Source organism: Lontra canadensis, unplaced genomic scaffold (assembly GCF_010015895.1).
Source record: "Lontra canadensis isolate GAN:19392208 unplaced genomic scaffold, GSC_riverotter_1.0 scaffold30, whole genome shotgun sequence".
In the NCBI taxonomy this organism is placed as follows: domain Eukaryota; kingdom Metazoa; phylum Chordata; class Mammalia; order Carnivora; family Mustelidae; genus Lontra; species Lontra canadensis.
In genome coordinates, this window is record NW_022631024.1 from 16,115,322 (window position 1) to 16,140,623 (window position 25,302).

General features: G+C 58.6%; 1 protein-coding gene across 1 annotated transcript in view; it reads left to right on the forward strand.

The window, feature by feature from the left end:
• The window catches only part of LAMC3 (laminin subunit gamma 3), a 55,098-nt gene extending 33,580 nt beyond the window's left edge, over positions 1 to 21,518 (forward strand). Inside the window, exons 12-28 of the mRNA XM_032866099.1 lie at positions 1,685 to 1,903; positions 3,492 to 3,680; positions 5,536 to 5,781; positions 6,582 to 6,735; positions 7,418 to 7,560; positions 8,062 to 8,240; positions 9,563 to 9,704; positions 11,157 to 11,362; positions 11,953 to 12,029; positions 12,467 to 12,601; positions 13,703 to 13,850; positions 14,773 to 14,922; positions 15,092 to 15,194; positions 17,532 to 17,731; positions 18,274 to 18,420; positions 18,512 to 18,611; positions 20,909 to 21,518. Of these exons, the coding sequence (XP_032721990.1) occupies positions 1,685 to 1,903; positions 3,492 to 3,680; positions 5,536 to 5,781; positions 6,582 to 6,735; positions 7,418 to 7,560; positions 8,062 to 8,240; positions 9,563 to 9,704; positions 11,157 to 11,362; positions 11,953 to 12,029; positions 12,467 to 12,601; positions 13,703 to 13,850; positions 14,773 to 14,922; positions 15,092 to 15,194; positions 17,532 to 17,731; positions 18,274 to 18,420; positions 18,512 to 18,611; positions 20,909 to 21,159 (2,789 nt within the window). The 3' untranslated portion in view covers positions 21,160 to 21,518. The remainder of the gene's footprint in view (positions 1 to 1,684; positions 1,904 to 3,491; positions 3,681 to 5,535; positions 5,782 to 6,581; positions 6,736 to 7,417; positions 7,561 to 8,061; positions 8,241 to 9,562; positions 9,705 to 11,156; positions 11,363 to 11,952; positions 12,030 to 12,466; positions 12,602 to 13,702; positions 13,851 to 14,772; positions 14,923 to 15,091; positions 15,195 to 17,531; positions 17,732 to 18,273; positions 18,421 to 18,511; positions 18,612 to 20,908) is intronic.
• The last annotated feature ends 3,784 nt before the right edge of the window (positions 21,519 to 25,302 follow it).

Consider the following 25,302-nt stretch of genomic DNA (forward strand, 5'->3'; position numbering starts at 1 on the left):
GGGTCCTGGGATTGAGCCCCGCATCGGGCTCCTCACTCGGCAGGAAGCTTGCTTCTCCCTCTCCCACTCCCCCTGCTTGTGTTCCCTCTCTCGCTGTGTCTCCCTTTCTGTCAAATGAATAAATAAAATAAAATGGAGTCGGGGTCTGGGCTCACATGTTCGTTCGCAGAGAGGCTCCCTGCCCCTTTTGGAACCCAGCCAGACCTTTGAGAGTCACGGGGGGAGTTTCTCCTCATGTCAGTTGTCTGATAGCCCTGGTCCTGGTCTCTCCATCCTTATGACAACCACAACCACAGATTTGCTTCTAGGGGGGTGACTGGCTCCTTTTGGGAAACTTTGACTTCCAGGGTCCCTTCTAGCCCAGGCTTGGGTATAACCCAGCTCCTCCTGCCTCAGCTCCCTTGTTCCCGTTGGAGCCTCATCCTCACCATCCTTGCCCTCGCTCCCCAAAACCTCCCTGCTCCCCAGGTCACCGTGCTGGGCCTCCTTACAGGAATTTCATTTCTGCCACTGAGCCTTCAGTTATCAGATGTTCACAGAACACCGACTTGGGCCAGGCCCGTGCTGGGTGCCAGGGCAAACCGAAGAGGCAGGTGGATATAGTGACTGTCTCTCTCCACCGAAACCCAGCCCCAGACCTCCTCTTCCTACTGAGGAAGTTCTGGGCCATCTCTCTCCGTGCTCTTGCTTTTTACAGCTAACAGTGGGTCCCGGCGGCCGTGACTTGTCTTACACAGAGAAAAGACTGGCTGTCCGGCTGCTGCATATAGTTCTGTGATATCGATGCTCTGCAAAGTTCAACCATCCCCTCATCCCTAGACATTGAAGCGGGTTCTGGTTTTTACTGTGCGCACAGCACAGCAGAGAACAGGGGAGAGCTCCGTGGAAAGGTCTTTGTCTCCTTGTGCAAGTCTATCTCGTAGCATCGATTCCTCAAAAGAGAAATGTTCTGTCTTAGGTCCTCGCGGGCACATTTTCAGTTTTGATATCCGCTGCCAGATTTTCCTGCAGAGAGGTGGCACCCATCTATGTTCTCAGGGCACGTGTCCACCCTCCTCCCCTGTCTGCCTGCTCTGGTCCTTCTCCAGTGTTGATGGATCGTTATTGTTATATTTTGCCCCAAGATTCTAGTTGTTTTCTGCACCATCTCTCCCTGTCGTTGATCTTTATTTTTGTGAAAGATTTTATTTATTTTGAGAGAGAGCAAGCATGAGCAGGGGGGACCAGCAGAAGGAGAGGGAGAAGCGGACTCACTGAGTGTGGAGCCTGATGTGGGGCTCACGGGGCTCGATTCCAGAACCCCGAGATCATGACCTGAGCTGAAGTCAGATGCTTAGCTTGCTGAGCCACCAGGAGCCCCTCCTGTCATTGATCTTCCGATGCTTACCAAGCTGAGAGTCGTGAATGGTATCCTCATCGTTTAAATTTACATATCTTTAATAACCTGTGAGAATGAACGTCTTTCATTAAATTCCCAGCCGTATCCATTTTTTGCTCTGAAAATCACCTTATTTTCCTTTGCCCTTTTTCTTTCTTCTTTTTTTTTTTTAAATAGCAATTGACTCATAGACCGCCTTTCCGTATGTGGGTCAGTAACCCTCTGCCTATTACGTATGTGAACAGGAAGATCTCAGCGGGGAAACATGTGCCTATAACCCTCTTCCTCTCTATCATCCTTCTGCAGGCCAGGTGTTCCTGACCGAGGTCCGGCTCACATCCGCCCAGCGGGGGCTCTCCCCCCCAGCCTCGTGGGTGGAGACCTGCTTGTGTCCCAAGGGGTACACAGGCCAGTTCTGTGAGTCCTGTGCTCCAGGGTACAAGAGGGAGATCCCACTGGGGGGTCCCTATACCGACTGTGTCCCCTGCACCTGCAACCAGCACGGCACCTGTGACCCCCACACAGGTGAGTCCCGGCACCCCATCCACAGGGCCTTGGGGCGACTCCCGGCACAGCCGACGACCTGATCAGGGTCAGCTCTGTGCATACGCGAGCCATCGCCAAGAGCGGGACTCACAAGATGGTGTCATCAGGGTCCTCCATGTCCCGAGACCTTTCTATATGCGTCCCGTCTTACAGGCGAGGGACCCAGGGTGCAGGGAGGCCGCTCGGCAGGTAGGTGGCAGAGCTGCTCCTGCCACAGGTTCACTGCCAGAGCCGCACCGGTAGGAGGAAGCGCGCGAGGGAGCCCTCGACCAAGGTCGCCTCGCAGGAGGTGCCGGGTGGGGGTCTCTCTCCACATGCGGGGCCTCTCACCCGGAAGTGGGAGGGTCTGTGCCCCGATGCCGTCCTGGAGCAGGTGAGGGCGGTCTCTGAGAAGGGAAATGATTGTGCCGGAGCCGACAAAGGACCGCAGCCTGGGAATCAGCAGATGAGCGAGCGGGGACAGGCACATGCCGCATACGAGGGCCGCCCTCCCGTGGTTTGCCGCGGCAGGAATCGCTAACCGAGCCCCGACGAGGGCCCCCATCCTGCCCTGCACTGCTCCAGGCAGCCCCTGCCGAGGAGCTTGGCACAGCCGGTGTGTCACCCCTCAGAGCCCTTGGCCGCACCATGACCTGCTGCCCTATGTGGGCGAGTCCTCACCTGGCTGATGGGCAAAGCAGCCACCGCTGCTCACACTGGGTAGAAAGAGGAGTGAGCGCTTGGGTCTGGGCCAAGGCAGGGCCCCCAGAAAGCAGCGCGGCCATGATGGTGCCCCCTGGATTGTCCATCCTGAGTTCCCTCTGTGCCCCACTACCCCCCTCCGCCCCTGGGGTGGTGCTGGGCCTCCTGGAAGTGGGGGTCTTGCATCACTGAGCCCCTCTCAGCCAGACTCTCCCTTGGTCCCTGGCCACCGAGCCTCCCTTCCCCAGGGCAGGCTCTGAGCGGACTGCAGGTGCTGGAGAAGGGGGGTTTGCACCCCCCCAGCATGACCAGCCAGTGGGCAGGGGTCTGTTCCATGAGACCAGGCTACCTCCTGGAACCTGCAGACCCCATACGTGGGGAGTGTCCTTGCAAAGTGCTGTCAGGAACAGACTCCTGGGTCTGCGTCACTCTTGCTTTTGGCCCTCGAGGTTCAGAGAACACAGAGGAAGGGCAGGAAAAGCATGAGTGCAGACGTGGGTGGGCCGTCTGTTGGTTCGCTGATAGGTGCTGGAATGCAGGGTACCACTGATCACAGCCCAGGTCACTCTGAGCCAGAGACTGTGTGGAGCGTTCTGGCTGTCCGTGGACAAAAAGCCCCGAGGCCAGAGCCCCTGTTGTGTCCACCTTGCAGGGGTGAACACTGAGGCAGCAGGTGTTAGATGGGTTTCCCAGCTCCACACGGTCAGTAAGTGGTAGACCTTTTCTCCCCAGGCTGTGCTGCCCCCCACTTAGAAGGTTACCACCCCAGTTCTGCTGGGGTTGTGCTCTGTGACCTCTGTGACCGTCTTGTGACCAAGACGCCCCTGTCTCTGGAGCCTTCTGGGCTCAGGTGGTCTCGTCACCTGGTGCTTGTCTTGCCCCTCAGGGATCTGCCAGTGCGGCCATCACACCGAGGGCCCCTCCTGTGAGCGCTGCTTGCCAGGTTTCTATGGCAACCCCTTCGCAGGCCAGGCCGACGACTGCCAGCCCTGTCCATGCCCCGGAGGGTCGGCCTGCACAGCCATCCCAGAGAGCAACGAAGTGGTGTGTACCCACTGCCCCCTGGGCCAGAGAGGTGAGTGGCTCGCACCCTGGGGCCCTGCCTCTGTCCTGGGCTCCAGGAGTGGGGTCCTGGGTTCGGAACGTGACAGATGGGGGAGGGCCTAGCTTAGGAGTGGCAGACCTGACCTCTGGGGCCATGGCCAAGGCCCCAGGCTGCTGTGGGCTCCTGGCAGAACTGGAGCAATTAAGCATATCCAGGAGAGTTTTTGAAAATCCCTGTCTGAGCCCTGGCCCTATAGAGCCTGATCTGGTAGCTTGAGATGGGCCCTAAGAATCCACATGCATGACAGGTGCTCTGGCTAGTCTGACACACAGTGAAGATAGAAAACCTCCGATTAAACTCTGAGCTTTTATTATTTTTATTTATTTATTTGTCAGAGAGAGAGAGAGAGACAGAGAGAGAGCACAAACAGGGGGAGCAGCAGGCAGAGGCAGAGGCAGAGGGAGAAGCAGGCTCCCTGCTGAGCAGGGACCTGACACGGGACTCGATCCCAGGAATCCTGGGATCATGACCTGAGCCGAAGGCAGATGCTTCACCAACCGAGCCCCCCAGGTGCCCCAAACTTTCAGTTTTTAAAACACGTTGCCAGATGTCCTATGAGGCAGAAGGTCCCCCAGCGCCTACTCCAGGACCCGGGGCCACCCTTGACAACTGATTCTTTTTATCAGCTCTTTTGAGATATCGTCTACGTACCTGAGAATTCACCCACTCTAAGTATACAACTCAGCGGTTGGTGTTTTCTTTTTGTATATACCATTAATAATGTTTTAAATTACGGCCAAAAAGGTATAACACAAAGTCTCAGTTCAGCCACACGTGAGTGTACGGTTCGGCGGCGTGAAGCACATTCCCGGCTGTCCTGCCATCCCCACCGTCCCTCCCCAGAACTACTTCATCTTCCCAGAGACTCTCCCCATTAAGCAGCCCCCACCGCCTCCTCCAGCCCACCCCCGCCCCCCTCCCGTAGGCACCGTCCTACTTCCTGTCTCTCTGCATTTGACCCTTCCGGGGACCTCACGTGAGTGGAACCCTCCAGTGTTTGTCCTTCTGTGTCTGGCTTGTTTTGACATAATGTTGCCAAGGTTCTCAGACATCTGATTGCCTGTGTGGTGACTGTGGCTGCCTCGGGACAGCCCATCACGTCTGTCCCATCAAAGGCCGGCCTTGCTGGGGAGCACTCTGGAAGCAGCTCCCTACAGCCAGCTACAGAGTGGGGGAGGGGGCAGGGCGGGGGCCCCAAGACCTGACAGAGCCAGGTCCCACCTGGGGACGCTGCACCCCATCCTGCCATCAGGCTGTGCCTGACTCCCCCCGCTCTGCAGACATGAGGGCAACCCTCTCAGTGGGTGTGGACAGTTCGAGACGTTGGGTCTGGCCCAGGCTGAGATGTGCCCAAGGAAGGATTTTGGGGGAGCAGGGCGCTGCTGTGCATGGAGGGAGCAGCCCCCCGGGAGGGTCCTCAGGTGGCTGCCAGCCCCCGCCTTCACCACACCAGCGCCCTGCGGGCCTTGCTGAGGAAGAGGGTGGTGGCCGTGAGGCTGAGGAGGGTGACGACAGGGACTGGGTGGTGACATCCCCTCCACTGGGCACTTAGCTTGGGCTGGGAGTTGAACACTTAACCTCACCAAGCCCTCAGACATGGCTGGCCTTATTGTCCCCACTTTGCAGACGAGGAGCCCGAGTTCAGAGAGACCCCAGGGCTGGTCTAAGACACACAGCCAGCTGATGGCTGAGCTGGGCCCTGGCCCTGGGACTATGCCCTGCTGCACCGGGAAACCTGAGGGATGCCCACCCTCCCCGCCTGGGGACCCCGCAGCCTTGTGCCTTGGGCTGGTTCCTCCACACACAGCCTCCCCCCTCCCCCCAGGACGACGCTGTGAGATCTGTGATGATGGCTACTTCGGGGACCCTCTGGGGCTCTCTGGGGCTCCCCAGCCCTGCCAGCGGTGCCAGTGCAGTGGGAACGTGGACCCCAACGCTGTGGGCAATTGCGACCCCCTGTCTGGCCACTGTCTACGTTGCCTGCACCACACGACCGGGGCCCACTGCGAACGCTGTCAGGATGGCTTCTACGGGAACGCCCTCGCCCCTCGGCCTGCAGACAGATGCACACGTGAGCACCCACCCCCCGCCCTGCGGGGGACCCCTCTCCACCACACCCAGCCCGCAGCTCTGGGGGGCTGTGCAGCCTCAGGCAGATTCCTCACCTTCTCTGTCCCCTTGTCTGGAAGGTCTAAGGGTTTGCTCTCCTCCAAGGTCAAGGACTCTCTCTGCCTCGTTCTAATCAAGGCCAATCCTGTGATTTTTTCATTTGTTCTTTGCCTTGATAATTTCACAGTTATCTCAATCCCCACGGTTAGTGCCTAGGACTGTCCTTGGTGGCAGACAGCACCTCTCATGTCAGTGCTGCCCCTGGGCTTCCATCAGGCTCTCCCTCTCCCCTTAGCACTCAGTCCCCGTCTCGCTCAGAGGGCCACAGCGTGCCTCGGCCTGTGGAAGGCCTCCAGAAGTGCTGGAGGGAGAAGATGGGCGTTGCCCCCAAACTTACTTGCTCCAGAGCCCTTTCTCCGTGTTCTATGGAGCCCAGGAGAGAAGGGTCAAGGGGCCCAGAACAGTGGGCACATGGTTGCCCCCGTGACTCCCTGGCTGGGTCTCTGGCCTTCTCTCCAGCCGACTGGGGTTCAGGGCAGGCTCGGAAGAGCCATCTGTCACATGATGATTCTAGGCTGTCTCTCCAAGGATAGGAAATGGGATGAGAGTTGAGCACGGGCCTAGAGTCTTTTTCCAGAAAAAGCTTAGGATCCTGGGTTGAATGTGAGTCATCCCCGTGGGCTCCCCATCTTCTCCTGGACCCCCAGAGTTTGAGCTGATGATCTGGTGATTCCCCAACACCGTTTCTGCTTCCGTCCCCAGCCTGCGGCTGCCACCCCAAGGGCTCCGTCAGTGAGCAGAGAACCTGTGACCCAGTGACCGGCCAGTGCCCCTGCCTGCCTCATGTGATGGGCAGGGACTGCGGCCGCTGCAGCCCTGGCTTCTACGACCTCCAGGCCGGGAGGGGCTGCCATAGGTGGGTAGGGTGAGGTGGGGAGTGCCCTTCCCTTGGCTGTGTCTCCAGGATAGGAGAAGCCCAGGGAGCCCCCAGAGGGGAGATGGGTGTAGAATGTGTCATCCAGGCCCCCTGCCAGGAACACTGTGCCCTGCCCCATAGGGGGACAAAGGAATGGTCCCTTGAGGGGTCAGACTCGTGGCCCTGCCAGCCCAGGACACAGGCCAAGCACAGCCCTGAGGGACATCTGGGTGGGCAGGAGGCCGGTTTGGTCTCTGATTCCCTGCTCAGTGACACCATCCCTCCATGACCTTTTTGGCCAAAGCGGCACCTTGATGTCTTTAGGGAGCAGTGAAGGACCCCAGGAAAATGTCCAGTGCAACAAACAGGCTTCTTCCTTGCAAGACTTCTCAGAGCCTTTAATATGCTAATTGCATTGTGACTTTCCAACAGAGGGGTATATATAATCTGCAAGATTTATAGGTCCCCATAGCCCTTTCTGGGGGGAAGGGGTAGCATTTTTGTGAGACTGTACTTCCCAGGACACAGCTTGGGATAAGCTGTTGGACGTGTAGGCACCTGGCGATGGGGACTTGCCGGCAGAGGGTGTGATCCCAGGGCTCCTCTCAGGCTGCGGCCAGCCGAGGCTGGGTGGGGAGCGGCCCAGAGCTTGTCTCCCACTCAGGTTCCTTCCCTATCCTAGCTGCATGTGTCATCCGCTGGGCTCCCAGGAGGACCGGTGCCACTCCAAGACTGGGCAGTGCCCGTGTCGCCCGGGCGTTGAGGGCCAGGCCTGCGACAGATGCCGGCTGGGTTTCTTCGGCTTCTCCATCACGGGCTGCCGAGGTGAGGAGGCTGCGTGTGTGCCGGCCGCCCGGGGCGGGGCAGGGGCGGGGGCGGGGCTTGAGGTTTCTGGACAGAAGAGCCGCTGGGACGCCAGCCATGTGGCCGGGGAAGGAACGATTGGCTACTTTCCTGTAGAAAGGCCTGTCTTCTAAGAGCGGCCATAGGTACAGGGAGTGAGAGAGTATAGGGAACCAAAACTCTAGCCCCAGGGTTCACTGCTCAGTTGCCGTGTGCTGGGGCCATCAAGTTACCTCTCTGGGCCTCCGCGTCCCTCCCTGCACAGCTGGGCTGCCAGGTCGTTCCTAAACATGGCGGCTTCTCAGACCCAGGAACCCGGACATAAGTCAGTCACCATCTCTGACATTCTGACTCAGTCTTCCCGGAAGGACCCAGGAGTGTGGTTGAGCTGGACCTGGGGTTTCTGGAGTGGCCAGGCGTGAGGATGCAGGCAACGTGGAGGTCCCAGTGGGGGGGGGGTGCCATCCACCCCGGTTCCCTCAGCCTGCAGGTGCTCCCCATTGGGCGCCGCCTCGGCCCAGTGCCACAAGAACGGCACATGCGTGTGCAAGCCTGGCTTCGTGGGCTACAAGTGTGACCGCTGTCAGGACAACTTCTTCCTTACGGCTGGTGGCACACGCTGTGAGGAGTGCCCGTCCTGCTACGCCCTGGTGAAGGAGGAGGTGAGCCCACCCTACCTCCCATCACTTCACACCCCCCCCATGAGTGCCCCCTCTGTGCTGGGCACCAGAAATGCCCGCTCAGCCCTGGCTCTCGGGCCTTCTGGGGCCACTGGTCACCTTCCGCCTGCGCCCACCCAGCCATCGGGCCGATGTCAGCCCCGCTCCCCCCTCACTTCTGCCCATCCCTGGCTTCTGAGCGGACAGAAGAGTGCCTCGCACCAGCTGTCCTTCCCGAGCACCCACGCCCATGTCTCACTCTTTCTTAAGATCTGCGGGGATGAGACAGTAGAAGGCCCTTGGTGGGGAGGGTCAGGAGGAGGGCCATGCCCGTTCTGGGGCACAAGTAGAGTGTTAAGCAGGGAGCTGGTGTGGTGCGGAGGTCAAGAGCTTGAGCTCTGGGGTTCCCCTCCCAGCCCCTTTCGTTGTTCCCGTTAACAGGTAACAGGTTTGGTAAGTTTGAGTGTCTCTCCTATTCCACAGTGGAAACAGGCCTGCAGCCTTTTCCCTGAGACCGGGGAGGCCAGCCGTCAGAGTGCAGGTGCTCTAGAAAGACGCAATGATGGGCGCTGAGCATAAGCGGCCCCCCGGGCAGTGCCTGGGCCAGTCCCTGCGGTCAAACCCAGGGATGTGTCTGCGGGAAAACGGGCAAATAGTCACACCAAACAAACAAGGGCGCAAACAGCCTTGTTCAAAACAGTTTTGCTTCCCCATGAGTTTAGCATTTTGTTTTTTTAACCTGGATTTTGCCATCAAATAGGGAATGGAAAGATGTAGGGTTTTTCAGAGCATTCTGGACTTTTGGAATCAAAGAGAGGGCTTGGATCCGGCATCCCCTGGCCTTTGGGGCCGTCACAGTGTGAACGTGAGCAGGTTTGTGGCCGGCAGGTGCTAACAGCTGGCTCCTGGCACGTGCTCTGTAAATACAGTTATTGTTCGTGTGACTAAAAGAACAGCGCTGGGAGACACTGCATGGCACACTCACTCGGCCAGCAGGTATCCAGGTGCACCTTCTCTGTGGCAATACAGCAGGACAGACAGATTCTCCTGGGGCTTCCCTCCTCATCCCACTCTAAGTGGAACAAGGAGGTGGTCCACTGAATGGCAGCAGGTGCCGAGGGCGTGAGAAGGGAAGGGACCACTAGGAGGAGGGGGTGGGCAAGGCTGCTTCTCCAAGATCTGCTGCATCCTCAGCTTTGATGCCCTTGATAAGATGGGAGAAGCCAACTGCTAGCCAGGGAAGGCCAGGCAGAAGCCAGGGGGAGGCGTTCAGCACGACTTCAGGCAGCCGGCCTCACACACCCTTCTTTTCCTCACTCCTCCAGGCTGCCAAGCTGAAGGCCAGGCTGACCCTGATGGAGGGGTGGCTGCAGGGGTCTGACTGTGGCCAGCCCTGGGAGCCACTGCACGTTCTGCAGGGAGAGGCCCCACGGGGGGACGTCTACCAGGGTCACCACCTGCTGCAAGGTACAGTGAGAGAGAAGAGCGGGAGGCAGCGGGATGGCTGGCTGGCCAGACACAACCCACCGGCCCTTTGGTCTGCTCTCACGATGCTTCAGACGCTCGTGGCTCGGTCCTAGAAGAAGTCACTTTCTGGAAGTGCCTGTCTGTCCTCCCCAACTGCCTGGGCTCCTCCCATGACAGTCTTGTCTCTCCTGGATCTTTCCTTCACTGTCCCCCACCCCGTTCTACTTTGTAACCTTATGAATACTAGTCTCTGATGAGAGCATCTAGCCCCAGCCGCACCCAGAGCACAGGCACAGTGAGGACAGGGCTGGAGTCGTTCACTGGTTCACGGTGCGACAAATGCCCACCGAGGTGCTGTCCCGGGTGCTGAACAGGTGTCCAGTTGCTGTCTTAACCATTGGCCATTTTGCTCACTCCCCAGCATAGAAAACCAGTGGGTGGGGGCGGAGGGGGAAGCTGTTATTAGAGTCAGGTGGAAATTGGCCTCGGGACACTGTGATCTGGGGAAGCTCGACAGTGAATTGATTCTTCTGTGTAATTTTATGTTCATAAGCACCTGTGCTCATCTCGCAGCCAGGCATAGGTAAGCGGAGCACCTGTTAGCAACACTCATTATCAGAATAGGGAGCTTCCAGGGGTGCCTGGGTGGCTCAGTGGGTTAAAGCCTCTGCCTTCGGCTCAGGTCATGATCCCAGGGTCCTGGGATCGAGCCCCGCATCGGGCTCTCTGCTCAGCGGGGAGCCTGCTTTCTCCTCTCTCTCTGCCTGCTTCTCTGTGATTTCCATCTGTCAAATAAGTAAATAAAATCTTTAAAAAAGAAAAAAAAAAAAAGAACAGGGAGCTTCCAGATGCTCTGGGTTAAAAGGTCCATACTTGGGGTGCCCCGGGGGCTCAGTTGGTTAAGCATCTGTCTTCGGGTCAGGTCATGACCCCGGAGTCCCAGGATCAAGTCCTGCATCGGGCTTCCCACTCAGTGGGGTGTGTGCTTCTCCCTCTGACCCTCTTCCCGCCATGCTCTCTCTCTCTCTCTCCTTCTCTCTCTCTCTCTTTCTCTCAAGTAAATAAATAAAATCTTTTTTTAAAAAGCCCATACTGAGCCACACTGCAGATCACAGAGCTGACTCGAGGCAGGTGTGTTTTTGCAGTCTCAGATTTGGGAATTGCTTGTTGTGGCTCTAACCCGTCTGGATTCCTTCCAGCCCCTCCACTGTGCCGACTTCCCGTGTGGGAGACCTTGGGCTGTGACTGGCCTCTGCTGGGCCTCAGCCTTTGCATCTGTAAAATGGTGAGGCTCTTGCCCTAGAACGGACTGGTGGTGCTCAGGTCTGGTGATAGAGCTCAGCTGTGCCAGGCAGAGTGCAGGACACAGACGTGGGGGGCCTCGGAGGGTCAGCGTTTGATCGGGAAATTTCAATTGCTCTGTGACCCCTGGGCTTTGTGGGCTTCATGCAGGAGCCCAGGAGGCCTTCCTGGAGCAGGTGACTGGCCTCGAAGGTGCGGTGAAGGCTGCGCGGGAGCAGCTGCGGGCGTCGAGCAGGGGTGCCCGCTGCGCCCAGGCTCAGGCAGAGAAGATCTGCATCCAGCTGGCAGAGCTCGACGCAGCACTGGAGTCCTCGGAAGAAGAGATTGTGCAGGCGGCCATCGTCCTCAAATCTCTGGTACCCTGGGGGCCCCTCCCCACCACCCGTCCCGGGCTCCCCTGGCGATTGATCTGGTGGCCCCTGGTGTGCCTTTTTGGAGAGGCTGTTTCCTCACCCACAGAATGGGTGTCACGCAGTACCCCTTGTGCTGACTCAGTGGGATCACATCCGCATAGACAAGGGCACGTTCCAGGTGGACGGTGAATGCCCATTGAATGAGGACTGGGCGGCATTACCGTCCTTGCCACGTTCTGGGGCTCTGCTCGCTGGATGCTGACTTTGAGGCTTTATGTAGCATTTTTTTTAAAGATTTTATTTATTTATTTGACAGAGATCACAAGTATGCAGAGAGGCAGGCGGGGGGGCGGCGTGCTCAGAGGCAGGCTCCCCGCTGAGCAGAGAGCCCGATGCGGGGCTCCATCCCAGGACCCTGGGATCATGACCTGAGCCAAAGGCAGAGGCTTTAACCCATTGAGCCACCCAGGCGCCCCTTTATGTAGCATTTGTAAAGTAACTGGCACAGTCCGGTTCTCCCAGTAACTTAACTGAACGAGGCCCTTGCCCTTCAGGGATGGCCCTCAGTTTCTCCTCTCTCCCTCGCTTTAAAGGTGATTCCTCAGGACGGGTCCAGCCAGCCCACCACCTGGAGCCCCCTGGCCACAGAGGCCCGTGTCCTCGCCAGGAGGTGAGCCCCCAAGCCCCTGGAGCCTGGTCCTGAAGGGAGCCCCGCCCTTTTCCTGGGGGTTCTGGGGTCAGGGTCAGCCTGACAGGTGTCCCCCTGCCCGGATTCAGAGCCAGACCGTGCTGCTCACCCTCTTCTGTGACGGCTTTATTAGGGCGACCGTATCGTTATTGTCCAAACTGAGACTTCACGTGCGACGAAAGGCCCCACTGATCACTGTGCAAGACAACGGGCATAGGTTCTGTGTAACAGGAGCAGGGCCGTGGGTCCCTGCCCATCAGCCTTTGCTGTGTCAGGCAGAGGGAGAGGAGGAGCCTGACCCTTGGGGCCAGACTCTGTTTGGGACTGTGGGAGGCCCACATGGTGGGAGGGGTGGGTTCGGGCCCAGGTCCCCTTCTCTGTGAGCTGTTGCTGAAGGTCAGGTGGACGTTTCCTTACAGCCACAGGGACGCCACTGCCAGGATTGAAGCCACGGCTCAGAGGGCCCTGGTCGCCTCCAACACCAGCTATGCGCTTCTCTGGAGTCTGCTGGAGGGCAGGGTGGCCTCGGAGGCCCAGCAGGACCTGGAGGATAGGTAAGGCCTCCCGGATGTGGGTAGAAGCTTGAACCGGCCTCCTCCAGCTGCTGGAGGCTGCTGGTCCAGAGCTGGCTTCCTTCCCGAGTCCTGATGTTCTTTGGGTGGGGGCGGGGGAGATATCTGAGGTCTTGGGCTCACTGGGTGGTGAGTTATAGGAGCCCTCTTAGGCCTGGGGGTGCAGCTCAGCCTCTAGAGAGGGGGGATGAGGGCCTGAACCAGGAGGGTCTAGAGCGGCATCTCTCTTTCTCAACACTGCATCATCCCCAGCCCCATCCCCGACCCACCCTCCTCCCGGCAGCTCCTCTCAGACACCAGCTTCCTGCTTGGCCTCTGCTTCTCTGCCATGGGTGACCCTCCTATGTCTTCTGCAGTGGAGGGTCAGGAGAGACACAGCAAGGTCTCAAAAGTCCCAAGTTGACTTCCTAGATGAGAGAATCCAATTGGCCCACCTCCAGTCAGATGGCCCACGCCCAGTCCCCTGGCATGACTGGGGTGAAATCACATGACCCCCTCCTGGGGCAGGAGTGGGGGCAGAGGCTGTCTGAGAAGTGGGGAGAGATGAGAGGTGGCCGGAGGTCCCTGCCCTGGTAGTGTCCATGGCAGACCTGGGCGGGGAGGGGGTGATCAGCTGGGTGGGACAGGGAGCTGTTCTAGGTGGTTGACTACACCCCCTTGGAGCTCAAGGGGCCCCAGAGCTCTCCGTTCATCTGGAGAGTGCTTGCCCAAGGTCACCCGAGGGCACAGCAGATTCAAGACCAGGGCCTGGGCTTCTGTCCCTTCCCCAGCACCAGGCACTTTCCACTTAGTGATTCAGCCAGAGGCTTCCAACATTTGCAAAGCAGATGACTCGAGGGTGGAAACCAGGGGCAAGCCCCTTCAGAAAAGAGTGCTCGAATTGAATGAATGAAGAAACAAGAATGGGCGCCTCTCCTGCCTTTTCCATTCATCCGAGAGCTGCCCGGTAGCGGCCCGTTTCTGAGGCCAGCCGCTGAGTTCTGACATTGAAGAGGGCTCCAGGCGGGGGTCTGGGGGTCAGCCGTGGGGAAGGATGGCCCCGTGCCCTCTGCTCTGTGAGCCACCTCTGCTGTCTCCTCTCAGGTACCAAGAGGTCCAGGCGGCCCAGAAGGCGCTGGGCAGAGCTGTGGCACAGACGCTGCCCGAAGCAGAGAGGGCACTGGCCGCCGTGCAGCGAGTCCGTGCAGACGCCGCCCTGGGCCTGGCCTCGCCTGCAGCCCCCTCAGCACTGGTCAGCCCTGCTGGCTGCCCCGGAGCTCAGCCTGGGGTGGGGGTGGGAGAAGGCGGCGGCTGGAAAGCCGGTGCAGCCCAGGCCTGGGCAGATGATGTGGCTTATTTTTAACTAGATGGCAGTCAATTAAAACGAGCCGATCCACCTCCGTGGCTTGGCCGAGCGCCTGCCTGGCTCCGAGTGAGCGCTGGGCCAGGCTTTGTTGTGGGTTGTGGTGACAATAGTGAGACCAGGCGTCTTCTCCGTCGTGGCATTAGCAAAGGCACCATTAGCAAAGGCACCAGACAGACGTAGGACCAAATCCCATCTCCGTGACCTTGGCCAAGGACGTCCCCCACTCCCCAACCCGTACTTCGGTTAGGTCCTCCGTCAGCTAGGGCTCGCCCATTCGGTTATCTGAGGGCTGCGTCTACGGGGCTGGGAGAGGATTCATGAGTTGTGGGCTAGGTGGCCCTTAGTGCTTGTCAGCCCCCCGGGGAAACCTGCTCCATCCCATCTGCCTAGTAATCCTGAAATCCCGGAACTTGGAACCTGCCCTTTAAGGAAGAGACTGAGCTTCTACAGATATATTTGGGGCAAAACCTGATGGGCCCGAGGCTGCTTATCTGTGCTCAGAACCCACACAGTTCTGCTTCTCTCAGGCCAGGAGGATTCTGAATGTGGAGGTACATCCGGCCCCAGGGTTTCCGCTGAGACTGTGGGCCTGGGGAAGGAAATGCAGGTCAGGGAGGCCTCACGTCTAGTAACTAGTAGAGCTGGAATAGAGACAGGTTCCCCCACTGGGCGGCCCCCACCCCCAGCCCCTCTGCTTCCAGGGTCCTGTCCCCAGCGTTCCCGCTCCCCGGGCGCCTCTCACCCACTGGGGGTTCTGCCCCTCAGACCTTCCTGCCAGGCCCCGCCTGAGCCCACCATCTCCCTGCAGCCTCAGAAGTCCCAGGTGGGGGCCCTGAGCCAGAAGGTGCAGGCCCTGGAGGAGACGGTCACATCCAGAGAGCGCCGGGTCACTGAGGCAGCCCAGACCCTCCAGGCCACTGCCCGGGCCGTGCTGCGCAAGATCGAGCCCTTCACACAGGTGGGCTCCTATCCTTTGAGGCGGGCACCTGGTGGGGTGCTGTCCCGAGGGTGTCCTGGAGTCAGGGGGTGCGGTGGGGGAAGGGCAAAGACCAGAAATAGTCTTTCCCGTCACTCCAGTGTCTCCCGCCTGCAGCGCCCCCTGCCCAGCCTCTCTCTTCTCTCTCCAGCTACGCCAGGAGGCCAGAGACGCCCTGACCCAGGCTTCCTCATCCGTCCAGGCGGCCACAGTGACTGTCACAGGAGCCAGGACCCTGCTGGCCGACCTGGAAGGTACACATGCTTGGCAAGCCCGAGGCTTCTTGATGCACAAATGCCTGTGACCACCATCCGGACTCCCGCCTCAGCCAGGCCAGTGTGGCCCTGGGGACAAGAAGGGGAGAGAAGTCCGGTTGTGGGGGCATAAGCCAAACATCCCATTCCCTGCCCCACCCCAGCCAGGACCTCTCCCGTGGCCGCTGGTCTTGCCCTCACACGCCACTCTCTGGCATCTCGCCTACATGGCCATCAGCCATCAGACCACACGCAGAGCCCGTCAGGGCCAAGAGGACCCGATGCCCTCAGCCGTCCGTCCCTGGTCTAGTCTGCTCTGACAGGGGTCCTGTCACCTGGTACAAACACCTATCACGTCCGGGGCTCAGCTGGGGCCACGGGGACGGAGACAGACTTCTCTTGAGAAAGGGATGTGGGTTGATGCCAGTCCAGGTCTCCTCGAGCTCTAGGAAAATGAAGCTGAGTGGTCCCATTTTATAGATATGTAGACCAAGGAAAGGGATTGACGACTGTCCCTGGGTCAGAGGTGCCCTGAAGAGAAGCTGTCCGGTGTTAGGGTTCTCCAGCTCCATGTCCCCCTCCAGAATGGGCTTCTGTGATGTCTCTTTGCTCCAGAGAGAAGCCCCCTCACCCTTTATCTGTGGCTCCGCCCAGTGAACTGGGTAAGGCAGGAACACAGGCAGCCCCAGAGGCCCCTTGGAGTTTGAGACTGGGAGTCAGGCTCTGTGTTCCCCTCGGCTCCAAGGACTTCCTCCCCAACTCCATTGCTGCCGCTGAGAGATATGGCTCCAGCCTCGGCCTCCTGCCCCCTCGGGCAGAGGGCGAGCTGGCCGGTGCTTCCTGTTCTCTAGGTTTCTCTGTGGTGGGAGGCCTGGCCACCCACCGACCAGGGGACTTCCAATGGGAAGGCTGTGGCCATGAGTACTTGCCTCTAAATCGTGTTCAGTAAATTCTGTGATACTAGTGATGGAATATTAGGACTTCTGAACATTAAAATCGTAAGGCTTACTAAAGCCACTTGCTGCAGCTCCCTCAGCGGGGAACGGGCTCCTCCGCCCTCTGCTTCCCTACTTCCAGCAACGTGTGCTCACCAGCCCACGAGCTATAGCCTTCTTGCTGGGGGACGTACTGCGTGGAAATCTGCTTCCTTGGTGCAGTACCTCGGTCCACCTGAGGACTCATCTCAAACTGCTAACCCCGAGCTAATTTCCCCATTCCTACCCCTTTTCAGAGACACCCCCCTCTCACCACCAGTCGGTCTGTGCTCAGTGGGTATTTAGGATGAAAGGAAAATTCATTGAATATGGAACAGCTTTCCCCAAGGGGGTGGCCCTGGGGCCTTTATCCCAAGACAACCAGTCGGCTTGTGTTTAGATAAGTTTAGGAAATGTTGCTACCGTAGTGCCCTCTCGAGGCCATACAGTGCATACCTTATGATATTAAAGGTTCTGAGAAGTCCTGTAACAAAGAAACCTGGTTCTCTTTCTTTAAGTTTGACGTTTCCTCCTGATGTTTAGTAACACCCCGTAGAGTTAGCACTCCATGGAGTGCATTTTAAGAAACACCAACTTCGTGTACGAGAAACTTAAGTAGATCTAATTTCTCGGTTATCTTCATGGAAAATTACGTGACATTCTGCCTTGGAAGGCTTGATTCATTTTAAAATCTGACTATCGTTAGAACTCCCAATTTCCCTTCAAATTTTATCTGAAAGGGAAAAAGTCTCTCTTCTTTACAGAGGGAAGCCACTTCTTAATAGGTAATAAAACCTACGCAAATCATAATACTTCCCTTTTTGTCTTGGCTGCTAGGAACCTCAGAGGTGAACAGAGCATTTAGTGCCTGAGATGTCATTATCCTAATTTTCTGGCCCTTCGCACGCCTCTCCTTCCCTCCTCATCCCTCCTCCCCCCAGTTACATTTGGTCCTTGCTTTCTCACTTCAGTGGGCCAGTTGTTAACGTACCTGTCACTGTCACTATAAGCTGCTTCAGAGCCTTTTTAGACATAAGGGAGGGGTACAGAGAAAGAGCTGAATGGATTTTCTGGGTACTGCGGTGTGGCTCCCCATCCATTCCCAACCCTGGCCCAGGCATCAGCCAACCGTGTAATCTCGCGATTTTAACAAACACCACGATATGACATGAATCTTTAAATTCACTGAACAGTGCGTGTTGCTATTACTCGCTTGTCTCACAGAAAAGCTTCAGGAGGTTTCCTGTAGATCTCCTGCCCTCAGCACCTCCCTCACGTTGTCTGGGGACCGGACGCAGTGGCTACCTGGCAGGCTCTCAGGGCAGCGGCCGCCCTCTTGATACTGCCTCCCCCGGGTTTGCAGGAATGAAGCAGCAGTTTCCGCAGCCCAGGGACCAGGCCGCACTGGGGAGGAAGGCAGGCGTCGTCAGCGACAGGCTCCTCCTAGACTTGAAGAAGAAGACCAAGCAGGCGGAGAGGATGCTGGGAAACGCAGCGTCTGTCTCCTCCAGTGCCAAGAAGAAGGGCAGGGAAGCCGAGCTGTTGGCCAAGGACAGTGCTAAGGTCAGGGCCATGAGTGTGACAACATCCCTGCCTTCTGGACCCGTGGGAAGACTGTCCTGGAAGAAATGCCCCTTCTGTAGGTGAAACGGGGTCCCCACAGATCTGCCCCCATCCGTGTAGACCATGCTGAATGCTCCGCACTTACCAAGGGCTCAGGGGGCCCCAGGCCAGTGACCCTGTTGATTCCTCAAGAAATAGGTGTCACTGTTGTCACTAGCGTCCTGGGTGTGGACCCCGAGGCCCAGTCCGGGTGAGTGACTTAAAGTCCCATGACCAGGACTCTCACCGAGGTCTGTTTGGCTTTACTCCCCCAAACCTCTAAGCTCTTATTTTTTAATTGGGGCCAAAGTCCAGTCTGTGCGCCCTCTAACCCCCCGCTGGCTCTGTACGTGTCGCCAGCGTCTAGTCCCTGTTTGTGAAATGAACGACTGATCCGGGGCTCAAACTGACGACCGCTCGGCATCATGGCCGTCACTGCTCTTTATTTCTGAAAGGGCTCAGTCCGCTTACCCTCTCCCCCTCTACTGCTGCCTGCCCCCCAGCTCGCCAAGGCCTTGCTCAGGGAGGGCAAGCAGGAACACCGCCGGGCAGGCCGGCTCTCCAGCCAGACGCGGGCGACGTTCCGACAGGCCTCCCGGCAGGTGCTCACCTCACAGGCCCGCAGACGGGAGCTGGAGGACGCAGAGCAGGTACGTGTACCAAGACCCCCCACCCCAACTCCCATTTCCTCCTGGCCCCCGAGCCAGCAGGGAGCCGGTCAAGCTTTCCCTCCCGCCCTAGATGGGTGCCAGGCTGAATTCCTTGGAACGGCAGATCCGAGAATCACGTGCCTCCCTGGAGAGGGACGTCCAGGCCTTGTCGGAGCTGCTCTCCAGGCTGGGTAAGGAGACCCCTGGGTCCCTGGAGCACCCCCAGGAGCTTCTGTGAGGCCCAGTCCTAGAGAAGCTTTCCTCCTCGCCCCCAGATACCCACGGTCCCTCCTCCCCAGCCACAAGCATTTGAAATAGCCCCAGGCCATCCTGCAAGGTGGGGCTGGTGTCACTGTGCGCCTCCAGGGGCCGCTAGTCTGGCAGTGCGGGGCGGGGTGGGGGGTGGACGGGGGACACAGAAAACTCAGCAGACGGAACACCTGTGGGGACCACAGGAGCAGATGGGCTCTGCGTGCCTGAGGGTTTCAGAGGAGGAGAGAGAATGTCAGAAGCAAGGATGGCATCGAGAATCAGACCGAGACTCAAGTCTGGTGCTTTCCCTTCCCTGGCTGTGTGACCTTGGGAAAACCACTGTGCCTCTCTGAGCCTCAGTTCCCTCATCTGTAAAATGGACGTAAGCACCAGCGTCGTGTAGAAAGTGCTTGCCACCTGCATGGTGAGAGCCGGTGAGCAGCTCTCAGGGAGGAGCCTCAGCAAGGAGGCCTCTCAGATGAAGGGGGGAGCACCCAGCAAGGCCCGGAGGCCGCAGAGCAGGACGGGGGAGCGGAGGACAGTAGCCGTGCATTTTCCAAAACCGTGGTAACATGCATGTAACACAAAATTGGCCATTTTAACCATCTTCAGGCACACAGTTAAGAGGCATTAAGTACATTCACACGTGGCACAGCCGTCCCCGCCATCCGTCTCCAGAACTTTCCCGTCTTCTCAAACCGAAACACTGTACCCATTAGACACAAACTCCCTATGCCCCAGCCCCTGGCACCCCCACCTGGGACCTCTTTGGTCCCTGTGAACTTGACACTCCAGGGACCTCATGTCCCTGTGTCCTTCTGTGACTGGCTTCTGCCCCTTAGTGTCACCTCCTCAGGGTCACCTACATAACAGCACACACGTGGCCTCATTACTAATAAGGGGAAGAATCCCCAAGTTCCGCTTCGTGTTTGCATGCCGGGCCCTAAGATTTGCGTGCTCGTGATCTAGAATGCTCTGCTTGGGAGGCAAGGACCCGGATCCTCTTGTCATCTTGCGGACAGGCAGTCTGAGGCACAGAGTTTAAGTGATGTGCCCGGGGCCCCATGGCCAGTCAGTGGGGAAACTGAGGTTTGCACACAGGTCTGACCGATTCGGGGCGCCCACTGGTAGCCGCTGGTCTGTTCCCGACGCCAAGGACTCAGAGCACTGGCCGCACTGCTGTCTGTTGCTGTGCCCGAGTTGGGGGCGCAGGCATGAGCAGCCCCCAGAGGGCCCCTGCCTGGGGGCCCCTGGAGTGCAGGTGGAATGTGGCTACAAGCTGAACCTGAATCTCGAAGGCCAGGCAGTTGGGGCCTCCCCGTGGATGGGGTCTTGGCTGGGAGCGGAATCTGCCCAGGCCAGCGGCGCTTAGCTCCCTGATGCCTCCTTCTGCCCACCTCCCCGCCCTCAACTGCCTGCCCTCTGACCCTCACCTTCGTTGCCCAGGGAATTTGGGGCTCAGGGGAGCCCTGGCCCCAGTGGGATCCTGTGGGATTAGAAGCCATTTGGAACTTACTTCCCTATCCCCAATGGCTGAACCTTATCTTCCTGTTAAATGTCACCCATAAATGACAAGGTGACAAGGCCCAGATGGGGGAGACAGCCCATGGATTCCATGCCACCACTACCACCACCAAGTTCAAATGTGGGCACCGGGCCCTGCCTCCTCGTTTTACCCTTGATGAGGCTCTGGGAAGTGCTGAACTCCAAAAAACAGAGTTAACCCATGCTGGGCCAGGACGAGACCCTTGGTGCCTGCTTACAGGAGCCGGCAGTCCCTCCTGCCCCATCCGCTTCCACAGCCCTCATTCTAATGCCAGGGACACTGCTTTTTACCCCCGTGGCCGTCCGTGTCTCGGCACAGGAGGCATCTTTAAATGCGTGCTCTCGGCAAATCGGCATGGAGCTATGGGGACCTTGTGCCACACACGGCTTTAGGAAATGGGCTCAGGAACCACGCAGGGAGTTCTTTTTATTAATAACAGTAGTACCATGACAAAAAGGAACCATTGCCCAGTGCTGCCTAGGGGGAAAGTTCCAGAGTCTTCATGTGTACCCACTGGGGTGCCCAGACCAGACACACTGCCTTCTCTGTCCCTTGCTTTCCTGGCAGATCGTGGGCAGTCAGAATCCTGGAAGGTTTGGGTCTCCAGAGGTCTCGGGGGTGGGCGCTGAATGGGCGCTGGGGCCTGCGGGAGAACTGGTCTCTGCTGAGGCCATCCGTGCCCCTCTGCAGGGTCGCTGGACACCCATCAGGCCCCAGCCCAGGCCCTGAACGAGACCCAATGGGCACTGGAGCGCCTGAGGCTGCAGCTGAGCCTGCCGGACGCCCTACAGGGGAAACTGAGGCTGCTACAGCAGGAGTCGGAGCAGCAAGAGCTGCAGATCCAGAGCTTCGAGAACGACCTCGCTGAGATCCGTGCCGACAAGCAGAACCTGGAGGCCATTCTGCATAGCCTGCCCCAGAGCTGTGCCAGCTGGCAGTGAGGGCCGCCCAGGACACCCCTCTCCCAACACCGTGGCCCTGGCCGGGGCAGGCACATGCACCCCACAGGTGCACCCTTGCAGACACACCCCCCAGAGCCTGCGGCTGTGTGCCCACCCCAAGGGAATACTCACGTAGTCTTCCAAGTCCACAGCCATGTCCCCTCCATGCCCGCCAGAGTCCGTGTACATATACAGTTCGCCCGGGCGGGCACTCCCAGGCCATGATGCGTACACATGCACACCCCAGTGTCAGGAACACATGCACACCTTGTGGGGACACGCCTGTGTGCACGAGGCACACACTTTTGCCAGTTCCTCTGTGCATGTACACGTTCTACTCAGTCCACAGCCGGTTCCTGGGCACCCTTTCTGCCATATGCCCTCTGGATGCTGGGTGTGTGGGGGGGTATGTTAATTACCCTCTGGCACCTCCACGCTCACTCTTGCTCCTGAAGGCAAGGACCCAAGCAGAGTTGGTGCCTGAGAGGCTGAGGGGGCCATCTGCAGGGATCCAGGCTGGGCTGGGCAGGAGCCAGAGCCACCGACCCCAGTGCTGCCCGCTGTCCTGCAGCAGGTCATCCCAGGACACCTGCCCATCGCCCACTCTGCACAGCAGCGGGACCAGGCAGACCAAGAGATGGAAGATCCTCAGCAGCAGACTGGGGCAGGGGGCTCTCAGCAGGGGAGCTTGAGGCCCAGGGACCCTTAGGGCCCGGGTGCGGCCTCCTTGGTCCACCAGGAGGATGGCCCAGCCCTGCACAGTTTTCACTGGTTTCCTGGAATGCTTGGTCTCGGGATCCTGGGAGTCGCCTGCCCTGGGCCCAGTGCTCCTTTCAGCCTGTGGCCTAGCCAGAGAGCTGAGCCTCAAGGGCCTTAGCAGGCCTGGGTCAGGGGGACTAGGGTGCTGGGGGAGCTCCTCTTTGGGACCCCAAGACCCCTGTCAGCCTTTGATTGACACTGGCCCTGAGGCCCTGTGGCCGCACTTGCCACCTGGGAGGTCCCTGCTGGGTGTGGCAGCCTGGCTGTGGCTCCAGCCTGTCATGCTGGGGAGCCCCCTGTGGTCAGGCCCCCTGCCAGCCTCTGCCCAGGATTCCTGGCATTTCCTCCCGGAGCTCCTCCCCATTCCCGGGGCCCTCTTCCCACCGACAACAGGCCCTTGGCCCTGGGACCCCAGACCCAGGCCCAGGAGCCCACCTCCCCTCCGGGGCTCTTCCTCCTACAGGCGGAGGGGGCGGGGTGGACAGGAAGCAACATGGACCCGTTCTGTTTAATGTGAAAATAAAGGACCCCTTTACTAGCTGGGTGGCATGCTTTTGGTCATCTCCCGCTGGTTGGAAGCAGGGGCCCCGGCTGTGGTGCGGACTCACTGTCCTGGCATGTGGGTGCACACAGCCAGCACCCAGCGGGTGGGCGGGCGAATGTTCAGTGATCTCTTGGTCCACGTGCAGTAGCAGGCAGGTGGCAGAAGTGGAGCTCACTGGTTTTGCCAGGTCTTCCCGTGGGGGCTTGGCTGGGGTCTGGCGGCCACAGGCACCTGCTTTCCCACCTCTGCTCCGGGGGGTTTGTCAGGCAAAGCCTAGGAGAGCATGAGGGGCCCTCAGCTGGCCTCTGGTTCAGGCCGGAGACAGGGAAGCAGGACACTGTGAACTCAAAATCAAGTGTCCCTCCGCTCAGAAATGGACACCAATGAAAAGAAGAAGGGCTTTGGGCCAGACCTTAAAGGGCGGGGAGCCAGAGGGAACATTCCAGGCAGGAAGGTGGGCAATAGCTCAGGGTTCACAGGGTGGGGGCCTGGCCAGCACAGATCACCCAGAAACCCAGGTTGCGTCGATGGGGTGGACTATGGAACGTGGCAGTCTAAGCTCTTGGCCACATAGTCTGAAGCCCTTTCAACGTGGCATAATTAAAAAGGGGAGTTTGTTGGGAGGACGTGGGAGGCTCTCCTAGAATCCTGGGCTGGGAAAGACTGCCAAACCTCCGGGGACTCTCCTGTCCCCTCCCTTCTGCCCCTCCCCTTGCCTCTGCCCCCCACCCCCGTGTGTGCTTCTGTCTCCTACCTCCCCACCCCGTGCGCAGAGCAGCTTTCTTTGCTCTTCCTGAGCATGATGGAAGAGGATGGCCACACCCCCGGACCCTAGCCCCGTTTCATCGGTCAAACCCAGAGACAAGTTTGAAACTGTCCTGATTACTCCCCCAAAAGACAGACCCAGCTTAGGCCAGGGCCCCCAATTCCTAGTTAGAAGAACAGTACAAAGCCGTATACTGAGAGCTTCTCTGTATCCTCTGCAGATCTGTTGGGGGAGAGCATTCCAAGAAAGAGGCCGGCTCCTCCACAGACAACCTGAAAGCCAAGGCCACGGCGAGTGAGGGTTGTATGTGTGTGTATAATGTGGTGGGCACCAATGACCCAGGGAGTGACTGGGTAGATAGGAGAGGAAGGACAGGGGTGGGAGGCTGGTGCTCTGCAGGGGGTTGGATGATTGGTGTCTGGTATAGGAAGGGCCAAGGAGACCAAGGTTCTTTGCAGACCCTGGGATAGATTGAGTCTGATGCCCTCCAGACCCTCTTCCTCAACACCCAGTTTCTGTGCTGATAGAGGCACACAGCCATTCTGATGCGGGCTCTTGGCATTAAACCCCTATCCACTCAAGCTGTGGGGCTCAGCAAAGCCCAGTGTCATCATCCCAATGGGGTGGGGATGTGCAACCCAGGCCTCTTCTCCATTCCATGGTGACGTACCTCAGGCTTAACATCTCATGACTCATGCAGTCCGGTCATGCCTGGTGTGTGCAGAGCCACTCTGGCCCCAGAGGTGGGGCTGTGCTGGGTGGAATGTGGCAGCTGTTGAACATCTGGTGAGCAATGCAGCCCGGCAGCTGAGCACTGGAAGGTGGGGCGGCTGGCCACTGCAACCGACCAGGGCAACAGGCCATCTGAGCCTGGACTGGGAAGGGTATCATGAGGGCCCCATTCTAGGTCAGGTCCCTAATCTGGCCTCCAGAAGGAACATCTCCCATCAACCAAGGGTTGTAATTCCTAAGCCCTGCTCCCCTGCAGGCTTTTACTCTCTGCTCCAAGCACCCTGAAAGTCATAAAAGTTCTAATAGCCGTTGCTGGGTGAGAGGCACTGTTTCCTCCACTCTGCAGCAAAGGACACTGAGCCTCAGACAAGGCTGGTGCTGGGCCCCAGACCACACAGCTTGGCCAGATCCAAACCCTAGAGGTGGGTGAGCACCAGAGAATAACCGGGGGGAAGCACGTGCTCACTCTGCTGGGGACGTGGGGCCTTGAACTGCTGCTGCCCTGACATGGGTCCACCGTGGGACATTCCATCCTGTCCAGCCCCCTTCCTTGGGACAACCTGGCCTCTTTGTCTCCCAGGGACAACCACAGAAGAGACGACCAGCTGGCCCCAGGATCCCAGTCCTGGGGGCAAGACAAAGGTAAGTTTGTGGGGAAGGAGACTTCCCAGATCCAGTTCCCAGGGACACACTCTGTGGTGGTGGTGGTGGGGGGGGTTTGCATTACTGGTGACTGGGACAGCTGTTTGCCCGGGACAGCTCCTGCTTGTACCTGTGGCTGTCGGCATACTTAGGAGGACTGCCATCCTTCACTCTCAGAACTGTCCTGATTCGGCCGTGAGACTTCATTACCGTCCCGTCACTAGTCCCTGGTTCCCGCACCCACGCCCCCTACCCCCAGGAGTCGGGGGCTTGGCTTACCATCATCTGAGTGGACTTGTTCTGAGCTTCAGCTCCCTGACTTTTCTTTTCTGTCAACTGGGAACACCAAGTCCTATTCTGCAGAGTTTTGAGAACTAAACGACGTAAATCTATGCTGTACTGAGCCGGCAAAGTAGCTGGGGCATAGTGAGTGCTCAAGAACAGATTTAATCAACAAAACACAAATCATTCTGATGGATTTAAAGTGTCACTGATGTCTTCGCGGCGCTTTGTCATTATGCCTTTACCCAACCACACCAACAAAAAACAAAAACCTCAAAGTTTTCATATTTTTCTTCCAAGAGTTAAAAGTAGAGACTGGGGAGGCTGGCCTGCCTTCTACCAGCGCCGCGCGCCCAGGGCCACCGTAACGTAACAGCGGCGGGTGCTGGAGCGCGCGCTCGCGGCCACCGGGACCCTA